Source organism: Vanessa atalanta, chromosome 8 (genome assembly GCF_905147765.1).
Source record: "Vanessa atalanta chromosome 8, ilVanAtal1.2, whole genome shotgun sequence".
Classification (NCBI taxonomy): Eukaryota; Metazoa; Arthropoda; class Insecta; order Lepidoptera; family Nymphalidae; genus Vanessa; species Vanessa atalanta.
In genome coordinates this window covers 2,160,752-2,188,519 of record NC_061878.1, presented here as the reverse complement: position 1 = coordinate 2,188,519, position 27,768 = coordinate 2,160,752, and the positions used below count along the sequence as shown (strand labels likewise).

Genomic DNA, 27,768 nt, shown 5'->3' with positions numbered 1-27,768 from the left:
GGGAGAAATGTTTCTTTATACTTGCTTATAAAGGAATTGAGGGGAGGTTTTAATAATTATATTTATAAAATCATGTTCCGACTTGTTCTGTTTTATTGAGCCAAGATGGCCTAGGGACTGGAACACGTGAATATGTGACTGGATATGTCCGGTTAGCATCGAATAAGCATAACCGAGTTTTCGTGTGCCTAATTTGCGTTTATAACTAATCTTGTGTTCGTAAGGAAGCGAGAAGCATGAAATTTTTACACACGTGTATCTAATCCGTATCCGGATATCATATCCGGAGCAGCATTGCAATAAGCTCCTTAACGTTTACCTCAATTCAATTTATTTGACATTCATGTAATGTCAAATAAATTCTTAACATCGTTCTTTTACAATTTCACTAAAGGTATAGATTTTAAATATAAAATTTCACATATCAGGACTATCCCCTAGCTGTGACCTAGATTTTTACACTACTGAAAATTAGATCCGCTACATGTTAGATAGAATATTTATAAACTGGAACGTCACTTTTTTAATTAAAATATTACTATGCCTATAAAATTTTCCATTTCATATTCGTAGAATTATGAATATTTTAGATCTTCCACGATTACTTAGGGAATTATATTAAAAGCTCAATCATTTTATACCGTTTCATTGAACTTTATATGAAATAAATTTAAATGTTCTGTACTGTTTGTTATGTTACAGTGTTCAATTAAATGTAAGGCTGTCATCCGTTAGTAATGTAGAAGAACTATTTAGTCGTTCTATATGTATGGTAACGTAAGTACAAATGAAGTAGCATTTATCTACTACATTGTTAGTATAATTCAAATTGATATTAAGGTTTTTTTTTTATGATGGACGGGCAAATGAGCCACGTGATGTTACGTGATCACAACCCATATACATTTGCGCTGAAAGAAATATTAACCACCAACCTTGTCCCTTGTGCCCTTAGTTACACTGGCTCACTCACCTTTCAAATTGGATCATAACAATATTAAGTAATGCTACTTGGCGGTACAATGTATGATGTGTGTGTGGTACTGTACCGACACAGACAGGCTTGCACAAAACCCTACCACCAAATAAGTATAGTGTAATAATAAACTATTAACAACAACAAAAAAATAATAACTATTTCAAGTTTATTATAAATCATTATATATTATATATATTCACACATACAACATATGTTAACATATATATAAAATATACTCTTGTCTTAGATTTTCGCGATTATTACACATTGAAATAAAACTAGTTTTTAACGGATTTAATCGCGTATATTAATTATTTTATTTTAACATCCCGACGTTTCGAGCACTTTGCAGTGTTCGTGGTCACGGGCAGACTGAGTCTGTTGAAATAAAATAAAATAATTAATATTCGCGATTAAATCCGTTGAAAACTAGTTTTATTTAAATGTAAAATATACTCTTTGTACACATAATTTATAGACACAAATTTCTATTTGTGTCTATAAATTATTTTTTCCTTGTGGTGGAACAGATATCTTCAAGGGATGAGCATGACTTTTAAACTAAGTTCTCTTTGGTAAATTTTATTGTTACTTTTTTCTAAAACGTATTAAATTAATAAATGTTAAATAAGTCAACACATATTATATCGTTTCTCTTTTATTGTCAAAATAACGAATGTTTCAAGGGAAAGCAGCCCAAAGGTGTTGTGCTAAAGTTTTGTAGACTAGTATGTTTGAAATAGTTCTTGTTAACAGGCTCGTAGTTCCTATACAACAATATGGGAACTACGAACCTGCTATAAGATAAAGAGCGAAGGGCAAGATGGTGAGAAAGATCAGTCTAAATATATATATATATATTTTTAAGATTGAAGAAATATGCGGAAGGTATACTATATAAATGTATAGAATATAAAAGTGAATTTTCGAAGTCAGTTTTTCTGATGTCATTTGCTCATAATCACTGTTAAACAGTCACAAGAGCAAATTAATAAAAACGTGTAAAAATATGTCAAATTCCAAGCGTTTATCGTGATCATGTCAGCTCTACACAACTTTCATATTTAAAACGAATTCCAGTAATATTTTAAAATTTGAAAACGAGATTAATTAGGAGCTTGTTACATCCTAAATAAATACATCGTTGCATCGTGTAACATATTTTCATATTATGCGAACAAAAGCGTTGAAAATATTAGCATTTATGCATATTCAAGGCTTTATTCTTCTAGACTGGGGATATTGTAAATTAAAATTGGTGTTTTGAATATTTCCTCGTTTTCTGGCTTTTAGTATCATAACTATTGATCATCATAATCAGCCAAATAATGTCCCTTAAAGTGCGTCAAATCTCCCAAAGCTCCATCTTTTGCATCGAGGAGAGTCCCATTTTAGGTCGGCTTCGCTGAGTTTTCCGATCCTCTATAACCACTCTAGCACTCGTCTATTACAATGGCCACCAGTGATTTAACAAACGTGACCAGCCCTCTTCAGTCTGCTAATCATGCAAGCTATGGCAGTAACAGCTGATTTCGAATAACCTCATTTCATATTATATCGTTCAAAGACACTAGGAGCATCGCTCCTTAGCATTCTACGTGAACTTAAATTTGTGAACGTCATGTCAGGAAGGAGGCGTTGGTTAAAAACTTTTATACATATATTGATAATGAATTCTTATCTGACAAATGAATAATGTTTAGTTATTTTTCCTTTAACTATCACGTAGGATCGAAATTTATTTAGCAATTTCAAAAATGTCTGTAGTCCCTGTAGAACTTTTGATACTTTCGTCGAACTATATACCATCAATCGCTTTCCTTTTGTCTGCTAATGAATAACTTGACGGAATTTTCTTTAATAGGTATTTTCGTAGATTGACATGAATTATTAAATAGATAATTGAAACGGAAAAATTGCTTTAAAACTAGTCTTTTCTTATATTAATCCAATACTAACTAGGAACTAATTGAGCGACGTTTCTGATTAATATATTTTTACCAGTGTGGCATATACTTTTGTGATTGTCATAAATTAATGCTGATGTTAATTTAATGCTTTTACAAGTAGGCTTTCATTATGCAGTTTCATTAAAACCTTGTTTGCTAAACATCCCCGTTCAATGGAATATATGCATACTCATATCTGCGTATATATGTATAGGTTAATGGCTAGTTTACGCTCTAAATAACTGGCGGGTAATTTACAAAATCTCTATACATCATTAATATTGTTATCATTAGTCGGTAATTTTGATATAAAAATTTGATAATAGATAAACAGCGACCTCTGTGGTAGAGTAGTGTGTACACCGGTTTTCATGGGTACGCCACTCCAAGGTACCGGGTTCGATTCCCGGCCGAGTCGATGTAAAAAAAGTTCATTAGTTTTCTATGTTGTCTTGGGTCTGGGTGTTGGTGGTACCGTCGTTACTTCTGATTTTCCGTAACATAAGCTACTTACATTGGGAACAGAGTAATGTATGTGATGTTGTACATTCATATAAGGTGGAAGTACCAGTCGCTAGACTCTGAGATTTTGGGTGTGTTTGTGTGGTGAATACAAGAACCAGATTTTACTTGGACTTTGTAGAATCCGTCTCAATAGGAATCAGCCACTTATCAAAAATGCTACCGCTAAACAGCAATAGTTACTTTTATTGTGTTCTGATTTAAAGAGTCAGTGTGCTAGTGCACCCCTATGAAGCCCAATGCCCGTCCGCTTAGGATATATTATAAAAAAAAATATATTTACCGTGTAGATAAAAAACATTCAGCGAATGTAATATGCAATTCATTTATCTATGCCAAAATAAAATATGACTAATTTCTGAACCTACCGGTTTGAACCCCTAGAAAGGACATAAACAGATTTTTATACGTCAGACCTTACGGACATCTTCTAAAACGCGAGCGAAGTCGCGGCGACCACTATTTTTATATATATAATGAATACTTGGCGTCAATATAACCGGAAAATATTTTAATTTGAACAATTCAATTTCACACAGCGTTGGGTATAAATGTGCGTAATTTTAAAGTGAGACTCAAACTGCTTGAATTAGAACTTCTTAGTTTACTGGCGGTAACTTAGATTTTAAAATGTCTTAAACTTCAGGAGACATTCTCTTAAAATATCTTTTTCCCTTTTATCTAGTTGATATTATAGTGAGCTGTGGCGGTTGCTAGATAACTTATATGAGTCTTTATAATATGAATATTCATAAGTATGTATTTTGTCATGTGCTGAAGAAGGACTGACTGAGTATGAAAAGCAGACACCGTGGACTTTGGTGAAACTTGGTTCAATTCCTCTTCATTCATGTAATCCTGTAAGTAAGTCTTGTCATTTGGTAGTTTTATTCGGATAGTTTTCAATAATTCATAAAATAATTGCTTATTTTATACATTTTGACGGGCTTTTTGCGAATTAGAAACCATACTATGTTTGCCTCATACTATTTTTCCACTAGCGCCACTTAGTTTGTTATGGTGAAATTAGAAAATAAAATTACAGTCTATCGAATTAAGGCAATTTGCGTAAGTAAGCAGTAGCCACCGATGGTGACAGTCTCGACTAAGACTGAGTAATGAGGCACGAGACTCGGCATTGGAGACATCAAATGTGGTAACCGCCTTAACTGAGTGAGGTAACTTTAGCTAACTCACTGAAATTTCAGATCGAAATACACTAACTAATTTTGAAGTTATTTTAGTAAAATTTAGTATAATACTCCAAGTGTGTACGAATATTTTTTAGTATCATAATTTTGATCAAAAATACAGATGGAAAGAAGTGTAAAAGTTAAGTTAAAGCTTGTTAATTTGGGAATAAAAAAATCAATAATTATTTAAAGTGCGCGTAAGTTCAGTAGGTATTCATGACAGTTACTTTACATAATCATTAATTATTCTACAGCCGAGCAGTACCTTGTAATTTTGTGTTTCGTTAATTTTGTGTCAGCCACTAAAAAAAAAATAGGTCAATGTTTTTACGTTTCACTCAAACCCTGAAATCTACTAACATTGCACGCAGAAAATACTTTAGATATATATTAAAAGCGATCATTCCTTTATGATCGTCATTTTTTTATTATTCTATTCGGTAACTATATAGCATAAACATATTTGTTCACGAGAGGAGTATAGAGATCATTTATTACCAGTTGTTACAAATACGCGTTGCATAGGAATGTTGCTCTTTTGTTATAAACTGTTTGCATTTATGCGAGCCTGGTACAATAAAATCGCCGCGAAAATATATTTTTTACAATGTTTTTTTTTCGCTATCGTTATATAGAGCCGAGATGGCCCAGTGGTTAGAACGCGTGCATCTTAACCGATGATTTCGGGTTCAAGCCCAGGCAGGCACCACTGAAATTTCATGTGCTTAATTTGTGTTTATAATTCATCTCGTGCTCGGCGGTGAAGGAAAACATCGTGAGGAAACCTGCATGTGTCTAATTTCAACGAAATTCTGCCACATGTGTATTCCGCCAACCCGCATTGGAGCAGCGTGGTGGAATATGCTCCAAACCTTCTCCTCAAAGGGAGAGGAGGCCTTTATCCCAGCAGTGGGACATTTACGGGCTGTTAATGTATGTAATGTAATGTAATCGTTATTTTTATAGGACTATATTTTCTACGTAATCTCGTGTGTCTGTCACACCCTCATAGAATTCTAGTGAAATGCCTCATTGTTAATCTTGTTTTGTTTTCTCAAGTATCCGGTAAATAATTTACTTATTATTCTAGTAACATAAATATAATTAAATAACAAAAAGTATGTATTGTTTATATGTTAACTTCTCTTAACTCTTAACAAGTCCCAACCAAATACAGAAATACAAATATATTAAAAAACCTGTAAAAATTAAAACATTAAACTTTTCGGTAAATTGGGGACGATATTTTAAAATTACCGACGTATTAATTTTTTGGATAAATTTAGATTCGTTCAAAATAAATTTCTTCATATTCTCTTCTGTTATTTTTATTACTTTGTTTATACGCTACGAATATATATTGTTTAGTAGATATAATCTTTATGCGTCTTGAAAAACGTCAACAAGAATAAATTAAAAGAAGCCATTATTTATTGGGCCAGCAAAATCTTGTGAATATTTGGCCAGGGAGATTTTGGGTTGGGTTCCATGGCGCGTTACTTTCGCTTGTTAATTTTGTTTCAAGTGACATATTGTAAACATTCGTGTTCTAATTCAGAGCGCGGATGTGTACAATAATATATTACCCCTGTTTTTTCCTTTATACATAGCTCGTGATTATAATCTCTAATTTTACAACCATGACCATGTTAAAGTAAAAAAAGTCCGTCCCTTTTTTATGTTATAAGTAGGCGGACCGGCAAATGGGCCACCTGATGTTAAGTGGTCACCACCGCCCGTAGATATTGGTGTTGTTAGAACTATTAACCATCGCTGATTTCGCCAATGCACCACCAAATCTACAATACAACAGTCTTGCAAATTACACACCTATTAATATAACATTTATTTCTATGACTTGTTATCCAAGATAGATGTTAAGAAAATTACTAATGACATATAGAACTTTGTTTCATTATCCAGCTCTGAGAAATGGTAAAAGTTTAATGTCTCTAGCTCATAAATAAATAGGAAACGAAGGGCGGAGATTCAGAATTAATTGTAAGGTTTGTACCGAAGAGACAAAAACAAACATACGGATCGAAAAGTGAGACAATACATATATCAAAATCTTTCTATTAAATTTAATGTTTGAGACTCCGCCGATTCCGCCGAGAGTGTACTGTCTCTGGGTGTCTGGATTTCAGCCGGGATCGGACATGGACGCCATTTTTGCCCTTAAAACTTTGCTATCGGATAAGCTCCAAAAGCGCTATCTGACGTGGTATGGCCATGTCTCGCGTCGACCTAAGAACTATGTCGGAAGAAAGTGCCTTGATATATTTGTACCTGAAACTAGGCCCCATGAGCGCCCAAGGAGGCGATGGCTGAATGACGTGAAGCAGGACATGAGAGCCAATGGACTTACACAGAATGACGCTAAAGTCTGTGCAAAGTGGAGTAGACTTGTTGGAAGGTAGACCCTGGCAATAGCTGGGATTAATAAATTACAGACAGAAGAAGAAGGCGTAAGTACAGGCATAGCGTCTTAGCTCCTTGCGTCTTAGCTGGCGTTATCAGGAATCGTTAATATTTCTTACAGCGCCAATGTTTGTAGGCGGTGGTACCGCTTACTAGCCGTTTAATTTGCCAATTCGCCTACAATCATATACTTATATATATGGTCTGGTTAGGCGTCAACTCGTTATCAATCATGGTGGATGTGAAATGAAAGTCTCCGGACTTTCATTTCATTCAGGTTAGTAATGTATTTTCAATATTAAGTTACAATAACTTCGAAATATTACAAGATTAACAAGATGAAGCACGATTCAGTTGGCAAAGCAGCAAGTTCGTCCGATTAATTGTGCCAGCGCACCAACGCTCCCACATCAAGTATGACAATTTGCCGATGATACGTGTTCTTTACGTCATACTGACACAGTAGCGACCTCGCTGAAGTTTACAGCTTGACTTTGCCAGCTGAGTCCCCTAATCCCAATTAAACTTCGACGTATGATTTTTTTTTCTAATGCCTGGCTATTAAACTACAAAAGCAATATGCATGTAAGTTATCTCAGAAGAAGCAGAGCGTTGCGGAAAAGGGTTTTATTGTACATATATTAATAATATCCACCCGCTTTAAATTTACCATTGCCGGGATAATAATTTCATTTTCTTGTGTAAATAATAAATTGATATATACCTATTACTAGTATACATACATATGTCATATGAAGACGTTACCACTCCTCGTTAAACTATCGTCGTTCATTAGCAAATATAATCTCGTTCTCGCCCGCAGTTTCACTCGCGTTTTAGGGGATTGGTTATCATGTGTTAGGCAAAAATGTTTGAGTTCAAGTTTGCTTCATACCAAATTTCATCCAATTCGGTTCATAGGTTTGGCTATGAAAGAGCAACAGACAGACACGAGTTACTTTCACATTCATAATATCAGTAAAGATTAGTATAAATTTGTATTTTTTTCGCTGTCTTTTATTTTACAATTGTTTTACGCACACCGAGATAACTTGTAAGTACGAGCGTCACTCACACTAATGCATGGCAATGCTTTAGCGCGGAGGCCTAAATTCGTAAATGAACAGTTCTATATGTGAAAGGAATATATCTAGACCAGCGTAGACCCCCATTATAAGTTCCATTCCACGATCGGAAACGCATGTAATTTTATTTTATTATTTTTTATCTGATTCAGTTCGTCTATCGCTTCTACAATAAAACCCTGGGTCCGCAATACTGTTCCAATGTCGCGTTCCAGATACTTCAATAGCAATAGAGATATCCCATTTACAGCCAGATTGTGAACGGGTAACTTTTATACGAGTCTCGACGATGTTTATGTTCTGTTTCTGTTATCGACCTCTCAATCTTGTCGTGATGCCAATTTTCCCAATTTTGCGGTTGATTTGTAGCATATCTTGTACCGAATATTTACATATTTATTAAAATATTTGATAAACGAATTTGGTGTGACGTATGGATCGGAATAATTTTGGTAAAGACATGGCGTACTCTAATTTATAGACGTGAAAAACATTTATTAATTGAACTAACAATAATGTATATATTTAGTGTATTTTATGGATATTGAAATTAATAAATAATAAAAATTAATATTCGACAACATCACATAAATTACTCTGATCCCAATGTAAGTAGCTAAAACACTTGTGTTATGGAAAATCAGAAATAACGACGGTACCACATACACCCAGACCCAAGACAATATAGAAAACTAATGAAATTTTCCTACATCGACTTGGCTGGGAATTGAATCCAGCCAAGTCGATGTAGTGTACACACTACTCGACCACGGAGGTCGTCAATTGTTCTACTTATATGGGTGTAGCAGGAGATATGACATTTATCGTGTGTTTTAGCTCTGTTTGTGAATTATTAAAATAATGAATGTATTTTATCGAATAATGGAGTTGTCCTAACTGATTTTGGTCCAGTCAACCACACAGAACATATTATAGCGCACAGGTGTGTGCGCAAGCAGTGAAGTACTCTCTATTACCTCACTCTCACAATCCGATGGGACGGTAAATACGAAACCATCGGAAAGAGTTCAAGCGCAGGACCAAAGTCTTTAGGTGTTATCCAAGCCTCGGGAGTGTATACACTTCTAACTAGACTCATGGCTATCTAGAAATAAAAACTCAATACCTTTTTATCAGCTCGACTCGTTTGAACTGAGGATCGGGATCTACGGTTATATCTAGTCACTAGAGCAACGATATTCAGCTTAGAGTTTTGATTGTTTGTTTGTTTTCAACCGATTCACGTCAAAGTAATCAAATTAGTATGTAACTGTAATATTATTTAAGATTATAGTTTGAGAAAAGACATTGACTTCATACATATTTTGTACGGTATTTGAAATATATCTTCATATGTATATCTACTTACATAAACGTAGAGAGAATTATCGGACCAGGCGCTTCCAAGCAGAGCGCTGCCAACATTATAACGGACCCGCAAAGTTTGTATAAAAGAAGTGTAAATCAACGATATATACTTACCCAACTACCTATCTTTGTCATGTATTGTTGTTTAAAATTGGAAATAACAAGTTTAAAGTACAACGTACAACAAGCTGGAAATAACGCGTGATATATGAGGGCGTGATGCATTAACACAGTACGGGCGAATAGATCGAATATTTAGATACAAAGCTCATTGATAAAAAAATTAATATGCAGCTATCGTCCCATAACCACTGGGACAAAAGTCAGCTTATACTATATTTAGCACATTATATATATAAATAAATATAATAAATAATTTAAATACCTTTCATACATAAAAGCTCAACTCAAATTAAGCCAGATAGTTTATAATAAAATAAATATATATGTTTAAATTTAATATATATTATTCACATAAGTATTACGGAACTAAAAATAGTTACTATACAAATCGTGACATGATATTGAATAGTAGCAAGTTTGATAGCAACAACTCATCGTTGAATCGCAATCCTCTGGACAAAAGGTGAGAAGTCATTGAAGTACTTGGACCTTGGAGTAGTAGTAAAGGTTTTCGCACTACTACTCTGTCAAGGTCCAAGTAGTTCAACTGCTAAAAAACATAATTTGGAATATGAATAAAATAATATATTATTTTAATTGCAAATTACAAAATACCGTTTAGTAGGTTTATACATAGGGGAATATAAAAAAAAATAAACAATACTTTATTCATTGATTACACGTAAAAACATTTATAATACATTCATTACATGTAAAGATATTGCTTTAAAAACTGCACAACAATAAATTTTATTTATAATAAATAAACGTAAAATAAATTTAAAGGAAGTTTATTGAAATAATATTATGAAAAAAATGTACAGAAAATTTCTTACACGATTCTGCTAAGCTTTTAAATAAGCAGAGGGTATTATTAAAGAGGCAACAAAGCGGTGACAACGGGAATTTATGGTCTGCGGTCGTCTGCCGGCACTGAATTAACATTAAAATAACTCACAAATTGCACACCGACCGCTGTAGGGCGGCCATATTTTTACTTATTTACCAGAATCGTTCTATGAGCCAAGTTCCATAAATATATATGTATATATTTGTTTGAAAACTTGGTACTTATATACGTTTTGGGTTTAGATATTAATTTCTCATCAAGATGTTTAGGAATGTTTATGAATGCGAGAAACTTGAAATCTAACGTTGAAATATTATATAAAAAAATTTATAAAATTAATCTTATTAAATAAAATTTCCCAAGAACATATCTTCATATGTTGATTACCTATCATATATTGTTTTAAGCTATTTTTAAGTACTCTTATAGAATTTATTTTTATTAGATGTACAAGCAACTATTTTTTAAGCCGTACTCAAAGCCTAATTATATAGTTCTTACCGTATTGAGTTCTAAGTGTAATTGTTTTCATATTTATTGTATTATGTTGACTTATTGTGATAAATACAATTTTAATGTGAGTAAAAAAAAATAATTAATCAGTTACATAATATTTTTCTTACGAACAGGCATGTGCTGTGAATGCCAATATTACAATTATCATTTATGTAAATTAAAAATAACAGAGGTCCTAACATGGACCCTTGTGTGATCCAGTCAAATCTGATAAATAGATAAAAATCTCCTTCGTGACTGTTCCATCGCGCGTTGAATTGGCGAAATTATTTATGTCTTACTCGCACGACTAACTAAAAATAATAATAATAATCATGCCGTCCTTTTTCATAATGATATAAAATCTCAACAAACCAATATCTATTTATCTTATTGCTGTGCTAAGATTTTTTCAACCTATTTCTTCAACCGTGAGTAAGAAATAAGAAAATATATACCAAATATTAACTTACCAATTATAACCTGTAATCACGGTTAAATAATAAAAGATTTGTAGTTTGATTGAAACACGTAGATTGTAAAATTTTTGATGATCTTAAATTTTATTTTTAGATTAAGCTAGACAAAAAATAGGTTACATTTATATTTTAATACACAGTTATGAAAGTGAATTAACAAGGGTATGGAAAATATAACATTGGTGGTTACCCTTAACGCTTTCCCGCGGCAAGTTAAAATGTGCTTGTTCTAAAAACACGTTGAAAGCCTGCCAAATGTACGCAATATAATTACAGCGACGAAACTTTACGAATGTGTGCGTGCGTGCATCATATTTCTACGCACTTTTCTATTACATCAATTATGATTTGTGAATTTTGGCAATGAGAGTAAAAGAACATCATAACATAAACAAATATACCAAGCTCGTCTTCTTACGTCTTCAGACGGAATATATTTGGAGCCTTCTTGATAAGAGACTTTCACATGCTTGGCAAATAATGGCAACACACGAAACAACAAATACGAACGTGTTTAGATGGCTCTTCCTGTTTTCGTTTGTGTTTGCCAGTGACCGGTGTCTGTTATGTGCACAAATTTATGCATGTGTTTGACAAACGTGTGTGATGTCTTGTTAGCAATATATTGGTTATTACAATATATAGAGTATTATTTTGCATTTTCTGATGTTTTTTATGTTTCCTTTTTTGTTTCATTTCATTTAAAAAAAAATAGGTTAACTTGAAAGTAATAAATGCCACAATCTCGTCGTCCACCATGTTTCTGAATACACTTTCACCAAGTCTGTTGATGCCGTGTTTTTGCAGGGCGATTGTCAAACACAGACCGACTTTGGTATGTGTTGGGTGTTTGCCGCAAACACCAAGTGTGTGGCCGCCTTAATTTATAATTTCGAAGTTTCTCATCACTAATGAGGTTTGTGGGCATTGAGTGCAAGATTTTCACCCAGCATATGCATATTTTCTCACGACGGTTTCCTCTACTACCTTGGTAACAATCACTGCTAACTCGGCTGTAAAATGTTTTGCGTAACCTAATTCATCATTTACAGAACTCGATACGATATTGTATCGTTTATACAAAACTAAACATTTTTTAATACACTACCAACTTCGAAAGTAATATGTGACATTAACTCCAATAATATAACAACAAGGAAATACTTATCAATATAGCGTATTTATTATAATATTTCTAGCAAATTGCAATACTGTCTATAATTTAATTTTAACTTCTTTATTAATGAGTACAATATTTCATAACGACGTGATGGGAATAAATCATGTTCGAGAGGAGTTAATTATGTATGTATTGCAGTAAAAGTTGAATATGTAGCAGTGTGTGTGTGTGTGTGAGCATTTTAATTCCATTTTCCTTGAAAATTTGTATCCCTTGGGATATTATGGTGATTTACAACGAGGAAATATTCGTGTTTCCGTAAGATAATGAGTACTCGTTTGTTATGCTCTACATTTGGAATGGGTTAATTTAGATTTTTATTGGCATATTTAAACCATCTACAGAGTTTTATTATTGCATATACTTTTTTTTTTCTTTCATTGTTAAGAAAAGGTAACCGAGATGGGTTGATAGTTACACGTGAATCTTAAGCAAAGATTGCAGGTTTGAACCCGGGCGAGCACCTCTGAATTTTGTAAATGAAAATATCGCGAGGAACCTTATACTATTTGCATGATAATCTGCCATCTCATGTGTATCCTCTAACACTTATTGAGACTGCATGTTTACCACCTTAGCTCAGCAGTGGAACTGTGATTAAGTATAAGAGGTACTTTAAAAAAAAATATATATTTTTTAATTAATTAAGATATACATTTAATATGTCAGTACAACATTTAACTTAAAGTCATAGAAATATAAATGAAATCAGTTTACAAATCATAATTTTAGTCTAACAAACAAACTAGGAAAGTATTAGAAGGTAAACCAAAAATAATATTCATATATTAAATAAATTTTTATTTTTAATTCTAGCCTTCTGAAATACGCAAAGGATTATTAATCCTTTAACATTGAAGTATCAAAGGAAGAAATCAATCATGTTCTAGCTTCTAGTCTCACCCAAGAACCACCTTTCGGTTTAATATTAAATTCATGAGGTTTCAGCTCAATAGGATCAGTGGTCTTCGAGCATTTCAATACCTTGAAGTTCAGTATGAGGTTGTACATCAGGACCTTTAACTCTAGCAAGGCGAATCTAGAACCTGAAATAAAAAACATTATCATTTAGTCGTGAAAGTATATCTGTTATATTATGTTACTTTAGTAGTTCAACTAAATTGAATTAGATAGTTTGGTTTATTGGTGACAGTTTTTTTTTTAAATTATTTCTTACCGATACAATTTCTTGGTCCCATTCCAAAAGGCATGTACGTAAATGGTTTGATTTTGTGTTTGTTCTCGTCAGAGAATCTTTCTGGGTCAAACTTCTCAGGGTTTGGGTGATACTGTGGGTCCATGTGGATTGAGTTCACAACATTGTAGACCACGTCTCCAGGTTTGAGCTGTGATCATCATTTGTTTTATTAGTTCTAAATTTGGATTTGAAGATTATTAAAGATTTTTATTGGTTAATTATATTATTATATTTTTGGTTAATGAAGAGTTGCATAAAGTCTTATGTCACGTATATGTCACTGTAAAAGCTCGAACTAAAGTAAATCTTAAGATTTTCCAGTAAAATCTAAGATTTACCGACATAAGTTGGTAAATGTAAGTATTTATTATAAAGGGACGACCTTTTCGGACTTTTACTATTCCAACCTAACCTAACCTAACATGTAAATCCTAAGATTTACCAAGTGAATGATGGTAAAAGTTCGAATCCCAAAGTTTTATGGACATTCATAATCGGTAAATCTTAGATTTTACTGGAAAATCTTAAGATTTACCGTAGTTTGACTTTTTACAGTAACATATACATTACAACAAAAAGACACTTCAATTTATTTTAGATTAAGGCAATATACTTAAAGAAAAGGGTCTTGACAGAATCTTCTGTATTGTACTCTGTCTACAATACACAGACCTAAACAACTTTTTATTAATAGAAATTAATGTTTTATTATTTAATAAAATATGAAAATTGACGATGGTACATATTTGTTAAGACGGAGAAAACTTACTTGCACTGGCTTTGCGCCTTCCCTCGGCGGAGGCAACTCGTAATCTTTATTGCACACTCTATCCATTATCAGAGCAGCTGCCCACTTTCTAGAGGTTTCTATAATTCAATACAATTTTACTAAGTCATACGTTTTCAAAATGTACCGTAGCTTCTATATATCTAGATTGAGTATCCTAATTGCATAGTAATAAGCTTATAAGTACGAGGTTCTGAGTTATAACTCTCCTATAGGAGATAAGGTGAATAAAAAAATATTGGGTGCTTATGGCACTGTAGATGCCATTTAGTTTACCCTTCCATTGAATTATGCGTAGATACAATAACGTCTTCCAACTTGTGGCTGCCGTGGCCGGAACCAGATAGAAGGATCTTATCATGGTTTATTTCAGCCAAGTTTTTTGATATTTTTAATGATATTCTTGCTATATTAAAATTCAAGAGATAATTTTCAGTGTGCGTATTCCGTACTTACCACTCAAAACGCAGTCAAGATATTTCAGTGAGTTGATATTATCATACGTTAAATCTCCGTGTTCCTCTTTAAAGCTCCTTATCTCCTGGTATAATTTTTCTTGTATATCTTGGTTGAGAGCCAATTCGTGGACGCACATGACGAGAGCAGTAGCGGAACTCTCATATCCGGCGACGAAGAAAATAAATACTTGACCGGCCAAATCATTTTGCGTCCATTCTATAATAATTTTGTTAAAATAAAATCATTGAGTGCCTTCTCACACTATGCTAGTTTAGTTTGCCGAGGTTTTACCCTTTATGATTTTTTTTTAACCAATAATCTCCGATTATAATTTAAAAAATCTTTTATCGAAATAAATATTTTTTCCTGTCCCTTAATATTAAACTTTTACATTTTCTCGCTCTCGTATATTTTATAAATCAAGCATTAGCATTAGAAGCCTGTAAATTTTCCCACTGCTGGGCTAAAGGCCTCCTCTCCCTTTGAGGAGAAGGTTTGGACCATATTCCACCACGCTGTTCCAATGCGGGTTGGCGGAATACACGTGTGGCAGAATTTCGTTGAAATTAGACACATGCAGGTTTCCTCACGATGTTTTCCTTCACCGCCGAGCACGAGATGAATTATAAACACAAATTAAGAAAGCTCTTAATAAATCAAGACAATTTTTTTTTTTTTATCATTGTAGTGGAATAGGCGTTTGTCTTCCATCTCACCTGATGGAAAGTGTAGATGAAGACGAAGGTGGTACACGCCCATCCAAAAGAAACCTGTTCACTATACTCCCGAAAAATAGACCCATTATATATATATTATTATATTTTCTATTAGCAGTGGGCATACAAAGTTAGGTCAGCGTTCAGTTCAGATCCATAGGAATCGATTAGGTATAGTTTAAGAAGATCAGTACGCTTTTATAATACACAGTTATCTTTTTAATTAAAGCGCTTTTAATTGAAAATGAAGCGCTACCGTTGAAGCAGACTCCGCTTTTATTGTTTCTTATAGCGCTAATATTACTATTAATAATATCTATCACACGAGTTAACCATAAAAAATTAACTCACCAGCTCCCTAGCCATAAATAATTACGAGTAGAATTATAATTATAAATAAGTATGTATTTGTAGTTAGTTAAAAGGTATCTACTAAACGTTACTCGAAAAAATAATGTTATATTTCAATAATGCGATAAAGCTCCCAAGGTTCATAAATGATTTACAACAAAACGAAGACGTAATTAAAACGCAACTCACGCCTTTGTTGTGTTTTAGGCTTAAAGGTGTCTTCCGTGGGTGAAAAATTGTCGTTCCCTTCATTTTCTGATTTTAATAAACCTGGAACAATAGGAAATAATCAAATAAACTTCGGTAAACTTTGTTAAATAAACGTACAACATTTTTCTTTATAGATAATATTGTAATTTTACTAGTAATTGATTATACTTGCGTAAAATTTTATCCATCCTCACACTTTCATACAGTATCGTACCAATTTCAGTTCAATTGTAATTTCATTGGTCAATTTCCATGACATTATGCATTAATCGGCTTATGATAACTTTACTAAACAATCTATGTGTGTAATTAATATTGGTGTATAATTATATTGCTAGTATATTACTGAGAAAATCCGGGAAACGTATTGCCCGTAGGAAGACAATCAATTGAAGGGCATAGAAGTTTGTGTGTTTTAGTGTCACAGTATAATTATGTAACCTGTTCCATGAACATAATACATAACATGTGTCATTTCATGAATTTACAAATATACTAATGTATAAAATACTATTTGTTGCCGTGTGAGCGTAGATTCGTTTGCATTTTAGGGATTGTTCGTCAGGTATGAGGCACAAATTGCCTATGTCCGTTCTTGGAGAGCTTGCCAAATTTAAGCAAATTTGGTTCAGTGGCTTAGCCGTAAAAGAGCATCACACAGACAGTCAGACAGACAGACAGACAGACAGACAGTTATTCATATTAATAATAATAGTATAGATTTTGAAATTTGGTTTTCATATCAAACTATATTAATTTTCAATTACACTACGCCTAACTAGCCTCAACCAATATTATTTAAATAAATGATTCTCCAGTGCCTTTGGAATTGATATAAACAAACAAATTTAATTTAAAATAATATACCTTTAGAAGCTTCCATTAATAGTTGAATCATATCTGGTCTCTCGATTTTATTTTTCTCTCTATGTTCCATTGTGCTGGACACCAGATTCCTAAAGAAATTTGTGGTTTTCGCAGGGAAAATTTGCACACCCAATTTCTACAGAACGAATATATATATATACATTAATATAATGAAAATTTAATTCTAATAATATGAATAAAAAAAAATAATATTTAATTCAATATCCAATTTATGGGAGACTATTGCGTGCTGGACATATTATACGAGTAATTTATAGAGTAGTGCATTATCTATTTTCCCACTCTCATAATCCCATGGGATGGAAAAGTATGGAAATTTAAGCACTGCCATAATCCAAACTTCAGGCAACTACTCGGAATTTCTCAACAGTAACATCCAATATTATTTTGATTGGTCCGAACCGGATTTTAAACCAAGGACCACTTGGTCTAAGGCTACATAAGTCAGTCATAAGATATTAATATAAGGATAATGCATAGATATTGGCCACGGCAGGTAATCTCAACTATATGTAGGATGTATTATAGAGTACAAGAGTGCACGTAAAAACAGGTGTACTATTTCCTCGTTCTCATAATCCGATGGAACCGAAAATCCAACACCATCGAAAAGAGTTCAGGCGCAAGATTTACATGCTTTCCCTGGAACGAGAATGTACACACCTCCAACTTTCAGACTGCAAGTTGCGAATGTGATTATTTAGACACAAATGCCTAATATGTTTTTATTTAATCTCTAAGACTATGATAAAAGTGTAAAAAAATAATTACCTTGGAAAGATTAGGAAATACAGCCGACATAAAGAATATGAATCGTTGCTTGATATTAAAATGGAATAACCCTTGACCGGTCTTATAGAATTCATTGTCTTTATCTTTTAAGGAGTTCACTTGAAGACCAAATGCAGCTGACGCTATGACGTCATTGGTATACCGACGTATCAGATCCTCCACATCAATGTCTTCATTAAGATGACCTGAAAGAATCGGATGAAGATAGTTACATATTTGCAATAACTAAGTTGACACTTTAGTTAAAGTCATATTATTTCATGTGTTCTCAATTCCTCGATGATTAACATGTCTTAATTGCGTGACACGACTAAGAATAAAGACAACAAAACATTAATTAATTTGAAGTAGGCCGCGCCTTTGCGAGTGAATAGATTTCAACGGTTATAAAAAAAATTAAATATACCTTTATATTTTTATTTATGTTAAGAAAACTGAATACGTTCTTATTATAACATCAATGTTTTATACAAATTTCCTATTAAAAACTGCAACTTGACTTAAACTACCATTTTACAATATAAAATTGAATGTAAAGGTATTACTTGGTGGTACCACCTACTAGTATTGTTTGAAGGGTTGAATGAATCACTGTAACTGCACAAGGGACAAAACATCTCAACTCCCAAGGTTGGTGGCGCATTGACGGTGTAAGTTATCGTTGTTATATTCTTCGCCAATGTCTATAAGCGGTGTAGACTGCTTGACCACGAATATAACTTCAAATTTAAATTAAATAATACTTAGATCATTAAATGATAAAGTTTTTCACAAATTATCTGTTAAGTACGGAACCAATTTATTTGTATCGTCTGTGTGTGTAGTGTGTGTGAGTGCATGAGCGCGTGTAAATATAAATCATTATACGACATTAACAAATGTATCATATGTATATATATATGTTATCGGAAATGTGTGAAATCTAGGAGCTGTATACAATTCCTATGAAATGTATGTATTTTCTAAAATCGCATGGAAATGTGTAAAATAATTAATAATTATATTAGAAACATTTCCTAAATAGCAATCGAAAATGTAGAACATTACTTTGATATTGTGACATTTGTAACTTAAATAACAGGCTGATTACTTACCAAACGAACGAAAAGTTTGACTTTATAAGAACAATATAAGTCGATTTTGTGATAAATAGATTTTAAAAGTTACTAGATAGTTGATTTTCGAAGCTTTTATTAGTCAGATAATATGAAGATTATTATATTTTACGATATGACTGTTACCTGAACGTTGTTGTCTCAACGAGTGCTTTAATAAAAAATATTATTCTCATTTTAACAACGTGTTTTATTACAGAAAGCATTATTTTTATTTATTTCCTAATACGATATTGGAATTATATACAATTCCTAGGAAATGTATACATTTTCTAAATAGCTTCGGAATTGTATAAATTTCCTAGGATTTGTATATAATTCCTAGATGTCATACATTTCCGGTAACATATATACTATTCTAGAATAATAATATAGTTATTTTACTTCAGTCATAATTGTGAGAAAAACTTTATGTGTTTAACTAAAGTCTGAAATGTAACATTTAATAGGTAACACGCTATAAACAAATCGTTTGTTAAACAAATTTTTATTTCATAAAGTTTGCAGGAACTAACAAAAAACAACGCGCTATCAGTTCCCACGAGGATGGAGTAACAAATTACAGTAGTATTGTACAATTTTGTCTCACTCAAACAATTATAATAAACCAAAATGTAGAATACTATTTTTCTTGTCGGGTCTTCTCAGTAAAATCTACATTTAGAATTCAATTTAATATAATCTTGTAGCATGAACATTCAAAGTGATAGTGAGAGTCTAATTGAATAAAAAATAATTGGGTTTTAATTTTGAAATAATGCTCGTTCAAAATTATTTGGTAAATGAAATTGAAGTTTAATAAATCAAAGAAAAAATTTGTTTCAGTTTAAAATTGCGTTTCCGATAAAATTATACCTGTTTAAAAATATGTATATAATATTATTAATAAAGAATATAAATAAACTCGTAAATAATAGCTATATATTACTATTATTAATTGAACAGTTCATAATATTATTATTAATAATAATTCCTGTAATATTTTATTCTTACGTTAATTATGTTTACGGCAGGATTTTGGTTTGTGATATTTGGAGAGGATTAATCGAAATGAATGAACGACAATATCGAGTTTTTGGAATATCAAGTAAACATAGTTACTAGTAAAAATAAAACAGCTATAGACACCCAAATCACCTACTCTATTATGAATGTGAAATCCGAATGTTGTTTTATTTGAAATTAAGTTTACCTTATCATCGTAATTGCGTAACAAACAAAGCCACGCCGTGTTTGATAACATTCGCACTCAAAATTTAATTGGATTTAAACGCCATTAAAAGTAAGTACTAGCTTTGAGCTCGTATATATAAGATTTAATATGTAAAAACTTTGTGGGTATTTTGTCGTATGTTATATAAAAACTCACGTAAGGATTTTAGACAGTTTAGTATAGTTATGTGATAAAATTATACAACTTCTAAATAATGTTAAAAATGTTATGACATATGTCATTTATAAAGTGCATCGGTAATAGGAGAACATTGTATGTAACATCATAATGTTCTCCTGTTTAAGAAATGATCTTAGAAAATCTCGTTCGCTTCCGCCCAAACTTGGCTTAGGCACAGAAAATATTTACTGATATTTCTTGCGGTTTTATGTAAGCTTTTTGAGAATAGAAAATAGTAATTTCTGACCGAGTCAGTTCTATTTATTTACTTAAAATAAAACTTATATATACGCTAATATTTAGCTATTCCAGAGGTCCCATGTGATGGTCAGTTGGCCGTGTTGTTGGCAGTTGTTTTCTCAACGATGGACCTCATCTTAATTCGTATTATGGTGACTATCCCGAATGGAGAGCACCAAAGATTGTTACATGACAAAAACAAAGGTAATCTTTGTACCCGGTTACTCAGCGATATAATCCGACACGACCGAAAAGTACTGTATTTTGTACAGTTATTGTGTGCAACATGGAACATCGGTACATCACATCGGTATTAGAAATAATGCACTCAATTTTCTGTGGTTTCAAGTAGATATAATTATCCTAGTTTCAAGTAAATATAGGGATCCCATGGGGATCTTATTTGGTCCAATTATATTTCCCATTTATATAAATCACTCGCTTTACTTTTACATAGTAAATATGAGCCACTATTAGTAGCTAATGCTAGTTATTTAATTTTTGTTATGAAAATAATATATGACGATAAAATCAAAGCTCTCTCTAGAGTAGTACTTAATGCTTTAAATAGAGGTTTCCTGGAAGTCATAGCTGTAAGCGATAGAGCTGCCTAGCAAGCTATATACCTAATTTTTGTTCATTTCTCTTCAGCATAAGTTCCGTGTATCGTGTACAATAAATAATATATAAGGTTGCATAACAATGAATGTGCTTCTAAATGGTGAAGTATTAGAACTTACAAATAATACAGTATTCATTTATTACTATGATTTTAACTGATTTTAACTGAAATTGTTTTCATGTTACCAAGATGAGTAATGATTATACTCTGCAGTATTTTTATTTAAGAAAATTATATTGTTGACTGATTTGTTTTAGGGCCTTTGATTTGGTCACTTCTCTACTTCTTTTCTTCTATTCAAGCAGTTTATACCCTAGGTCATAAACCTTTATAATAAAGTCAGAAGCTCTTTAAATTGACTGTAATAAAAATAGCTTGTTCGGAATATTAAGTCGCTTCTCAATATTTACTCGAAAATGTAAGGTTTGTTTTTTAAAAATATAAAAGAATTTTCTAGAAATTATGACATGCTAGAAACAAACGTAAACTTGTTACCTCTGTTACCTGTCTACACAGGCATAGTGATTCTTTTGTAGGACTATGATGTGCTTTAATAACAGGATTTACAAACAGAAAGAGTTTTTCTTTTCTTTTGAGTTTCTGTTTTCTCTTGTTGTTCCATGTTCAAAAAGTGGAAACAAATGCATGTTAAAAAATGGCACATTTTTGTCAATTGATATGCAAATCCAGATTATATATAGAAAACGATTGTAGGAAAATATGAAACATCGAATTTAATCGTTAATGAAATATTAAAAAAAAACACCAAATAAAAAATGGATTAAAATAAATAAAAACAATGATTTTATTATATATATTAATTAATATTTAACTTTGTTAGTATGTAGGAGGGAATCTCTGGAACTAATGATCCAATTCTAAACAAAAATTCATACCAATTGCACCCGTGCGAAGCTCGGGCGAATCGCTAGTAATATAATGAAGTAACAATGTACATAATATATTCAGTAGTAATATTCGATCAACAGATGAAGTTAATATAATGAGTGTAATGAATAACATTTTTTTTTTAAATAAATTCCAATTAATGCTCGTAATGAAACGTTTAGTAAAATAGGTAATTTTTGCCTATGAACTAATTAAAAGCTTTTAAAGGTCGAAATTTTACGAAATTTATAGATTTTCGTGTTGGTTTTAAGTTATATATATATTTATATATATAGTCGGCCCATTGTACAACACTCGTAATCAACATTTTTTTTAGCATGAGCAGCCCGTAAATGTCCCACTGCTGGGATAAAGGCCTCCTCTCCCTTTGAGGAGAAGGTTTGGAGCATATTCCACCACGCTGCTCCAATGCGGGTTGGCAGAATACACATGTGGCAGAATTTCGTTGAAATTAGACACATGTAGGTTTCCTCACGATGTTTTCCTTCACCGCCGTTCCTTCACGAGATGAATTATAAATTATTAAGCACATGAAAATTCAGTGGTGCCTGGATTTGAACCCGAAATCATCGGTTAAGATGCACGCGTTCTAACCACTGGGCCATCTCGGCTTTGTGGAGTACAATAAAGTATATTTCATTCATTATTTCATTCATTATAGTTCCTGGTTTAATTTTAATACGATTTCAGCGTCTATGTAAATGAACGCTACTGACGCTGAACAGACGGAAATCGCTGTATATAATACGCATAGATACGATTTTGAGATAATTTCCGTGAAGGACTTCTTTGATTGAGAAAATAATTATTAATTTCTGTTTTAAAAGTTTTCGCTGTTTGTAGTGAAATTTAATTCGAATGGCATTAATCGTTGCCTTAATTCGTAATTACACACACTTGTTAAGTAAACGTATGCATTTGATATCATTAGTAGCATAAACTTAATAATTAAAAATTAATCTGTGACAGTATATTGAAATGTATTTTTCTTAGATTTTCTCGGAACTGTTACATATGGGATATGACCCTTTCATTATAATATTGGTACGTCGCCTCAGGGTTCCTTTTTATTACATTTTTTGTATCTATAATAAATGTCAATCCAATCTACTCAATATAATTCAAACACAGATTGACATATATCATCTTCTAACATGATTAAGAAAAAGATAAATGTTTGTATAACGGTTTTTTGCGTATTTTTTTGTCGCAGAAACATGAAATTAGGTCTTTGAAGTATTCTTTCATGAATATGGAAGTGGTATCAGCGTTTTTGAATATTCACCGTAGTCCAAGGGGGTTAAATAAGGGAAAAAAGTTTATTTATGGAAATGACATATTTTTCAGTAAAAAAACGTCACTCAACATTTCCGTGGTCTCGTAAGCCTACATTTCCTTTCGCGAGATTAATTCTTCGGCGCGCAAAAGAATGAAATAATTGGTGCAGTTAGAAATAGTAACCATTTCTTACATCGCACCAATCCACCAATGGTCTTCTAGTGCATGCAGTGACACTGGTTCATCCTTCATTGCATGGAACACTGTACTATTGCTATTTGGCGAAAGAATATCTGAAAAGCGGGTGGTATTTACCCAGACTCACTTACACAAATCCCAACAACCAAGTAATACGTTTACGTCAAATTTTGTCTTGTAAAATGATACTTTAAGAGTCAAGAGTCAACCATTTTTAAGAGGATATTTGTAAAAAAATGATTTTGTAAATTAATTAAAATTGATTCAGTGTTTTTTCCTATAATTAAAAGTGTGTTTAAAAAGTATTTGTTTTTTTTTTTTTTTGTAACTGTAGAGTAGTTTTCACTAAGGCGCACCCTGCTATGTTAAAATGATTATTTTTTGTTGTATTCATTCTTAGTCGTGTCACGCAAATTAAGAGTTCTCGTCAGCACGAGCGACACTAATACTAATGCCAACCGATAATAATTTAACGCGAACCGCATTCTTGATTAAATAGATTTATATCTCTATACATATTCATATTGACTGATCACATAAAAAAGTATTTCATCAACAGATACAAACGGATTACGATATTACCTTTTAAGTGTTCAATGATATTTGAGCTGATTTCCGTCATAAAAGGCATCATTTTTCTCATCTTGGATCCAGTGAAGGCCGGGCTCAGAGTTGTCCTCATATCATGCCATTTATCTCCTGTAAAAAAATCAACACAAATTCCCTTTTGAGTAAAGTTACTATTACTTTTTTATGGTTGTTTTTTAAAAAAACTGAGGCAAAGAATTATTTTGAATAAACGAATGTTATGAAAACTTGCTGACAATCACAATGACAAATTTGAAAATGATTTAAATAATTATTTGTATTTTACCTTTCATCATAATCAAGCTGCCTCCAAACAAGGAGTCAGTTTCTTCGGAGAAGAATTCCTTGTGGTCAACGAAATGGTCGAAATCCTTGATTGTTATGGCTTTCATCAGCTCAGGGTCTCTTATTAGAATTATGGGTGCAATGCCCTCAATGTAACCCACATATCTGCGATAAGCAAGAAGTGACAATGACAACAATTCTTTCGTAGATATTGATCAATCTCAAGCTCTAAATCTTACAATTATATTCTATAAATTTGTTTGATAGGGAATTCTTTTGATCCCACTGTCATAGAAAGTATTTTTTATGGTTCCGCTAAAAACGTTTTATAAATACCCAAATAAATAAAATGAAAAGTAAATCCCAATTTATTTTAATTAAGACTGACAAATGACAATTTTAATACGAAATGGTGGACAATGTGTTATGGAGATTGAAGGTCATGAATGAAATGTTAATTTCAAGTCAGTTGATCATTGTTTGCATCTAAAGTATTAGTGATCATTAATATTTAAATGTGATACTATTTTTGCGTTAAACATGAGCAAATAATTGCTATTGAAGACACGTGAACTAAGAATCTAGAATGTATTTCATTTTATAAATCTCGCCTGCTCAAATTACATTAAACACTCGATACCTGGTATTATATTTGGGTTTATCTACAACTACATGAATATATAGCAAGTATATACGTACAACAATATCGTAGCTAAATTTTGCTAATAATTGCAGAGATATTTAATAGCATGTAGGTATACAATTTAAATTATGCCCGACCTAAGAACAGAACCTCTCAATGGAACGCTGTACTAAATCTCGTGTCTGTTCTGTTCTGTTCTGAACCGAGGAGTACTTGGCTCGTCGGTAGCCTACCTTGAGTGCAGCAGCTATATCATGTGCCGCTATTAAAACTCGTTACCACAATTAAATGCGTATACAAAATTTCGTATTTTTGCCATTAACCGTTTAGGAGATCTCTCGTTAGGAGCCAACCCTAAGTGCAGCAGACAGTGAAACTTAGAACAGGCTATACTAATTATATATTCATACAAAATTGCATGGCTATACTGTTAAATGTTGAGCAGTTTCTACGTCTGGAGCCATTCCTGGGTATAGTAGGTATAATTAGTTCACGATTATCATAAATATGCATTGCCATTGGAACTGAAATCACATATACATTTTCAGATATTCTTGCAAGATTTGACCCAAACAAACTAACTGAAAACACACACATTTTAAGTTCAATAAAAGTTATTAAAGATGGTATAAAATAAACGATAACTTTAGGTTATTGTTTTTGTTTTGCGATTAAATTACTAAAATTATATGACCAATTACTACAATACAAGATAATAATTTATTTTTAACGTTTAACATGAACTTTGAGTTCACGCGAAGTTAACAGATAGGTAATTACGTTAATCGTACCCGTTATACCAATATTTGTTTAAAATTTCAATAATTAGCCTTTAATAAAATTATTTAAATAATACATATATATAATACGAGTATATAGCCTATATTATCTTTTATGCAATCGAGTTTAATGTGTCCATAGAGCTATGTAGTAGTATTGAGTAACTATAAAAAAAAGATTCATCATCCAATTTAGATAAAATTCGTCGTCAACATAAATAATAATACTCGTTATAGAATAGAAAACGTATTGTAAAACTAGCTACTCGTCCGTACTTCTTTGGGGTGAAATAATATTTTTTTTTTTTTTAATAATTACTGGGACCCAGGTCTTAGCGCCATCTACCATGTCTAATTTGAGCCAGTCTGCTACATGCGTATGGGACATAACACTTTCGTTTCCAAGCTTGATAGCGTATTGGCGATGTAAGGAATGGTTTATATTTCTTACAGCACCTATGGGCAACTAACCATCAGCTAGCCTATTAGCCGTTCCATATACCAATATCAAAAAAAAATTTAAAAGAACTTTTTTGTAACAGTGTAGGATGTTCCTATATGAATAACTTGGGAAAAAATATAGCAGAATACGATCGTGATATATGAAAATATTATAAGCAATATAACTCAATAATAATAACACTCAATACACGCATCGATGATAAGTATTCACGTAAGACAAGTTCTCAACAAATCACGAGTGATACAGTTATATTCTTCCTAGTTGTAGCTTCATTAACTACAAACAAACTGTTACCTTTAACAGAGTTAATTCTATCAATAACATTTAATTAGCGTTACGAATTACGAATCACACGCAATAAGGTTTAAGGCAATATCATCATTATAAATAATGTTGATCGACACGATATTAATTCAAAATTATAAATATACATATTCATTTCGAACATCAAATTTCTATATAAGTTAAAAAATAAAATATTACACTATTAGTAATAAAAACTTTAGTATTAAATATCAATATGTTATATTGGAATATGATTATGATATTGCATGTGATTATTTTAATATAAAAAAAATAAAACTCACTTTTCATCTGGAAAAGCTTTGTACACGGCGTCGAGGTCATCGAATATATGATTGTACAGGAAGGTACTTCTGAATACATTTCCAAATATTGGGATTCCGGCTACATATTTGATACCTTTCTCTTCAAAATATCGATGTACCCATTTATGTCTATATAAGAAATAGCCAGCCAAACTTGTTAGTAGGAATATGACAATTTCTACGATCATTTTGTTTGAATAACGAACTCAGACTAATAGAGTGATATCTTGCATTGTTGTGTAGATAGATAACTGCGCAGTGAGTTGTGTGAGTGATGAGTAAATAGCGATTTATCAATGATTTGTTTATAACGAGTAGTATTTAGCAAATAATGAGAGAATTACTTTTATAAGATTTCAAATTAGTAATTAGAAAACATTACGTGAAAACAGCAAACGTGCAGGAAATTCACCTGATGGAAAGAAGACTAGAAAGAACATTTGTGATTGTACATCTGGCCTACAACACAAAGGGCCTTGCAGCTGTGAAAAAGAGAGGCCTATATATCCTATAGGTTCGGAGGAACCGGAAAAAAATGGCGTAGTTATGCTTTTTCGGCCATCTAGGTGGCGCGGATGAGACTTGGAATTCTGACGTCCCAC

The 27,768-nt window shown here is 32.2% G+C and overlaps 1 protein-coding gene across 1 annotated transcript; it reads right to left on the bottom strand.

Annotated features, from left to right (window-relative positions):
- Positions 1–13,424: 13,424 nt before the first annotated feature.
- LOC125065591 (probable cytochrome P450 9f2) lies at positions 13,425–27,391 on the bottom strand. The gene is made up of 10 exons (XM_047673294.1): positions 27,146–27,391; positions 24,675–24,838; positions 24,383–24,499; positions 18,025–18,230; positions 17,233–17,368; positions 16,345–16,425; positions 15,086–15,304; positions 14,612–14,709; positions 13,822–13,990; positions 13,425–13,690 (listed from the first exon to the last, which is right to left on the bottom strand). The coding sequence occupies exons 1-10, from the start codon at positions 27,352–27,354 to the stop codon at positions 13,524–13,526; spliced, it is 1,566 nt and encodes a 521-aa protein (XP_047529250.1). The 5' UTR covers positions 27,355–27,391; the 3' UTR covers positions 13,425–13,523.
- Positions 27,392–27,768: the final 377 nt, after the last annotated feature.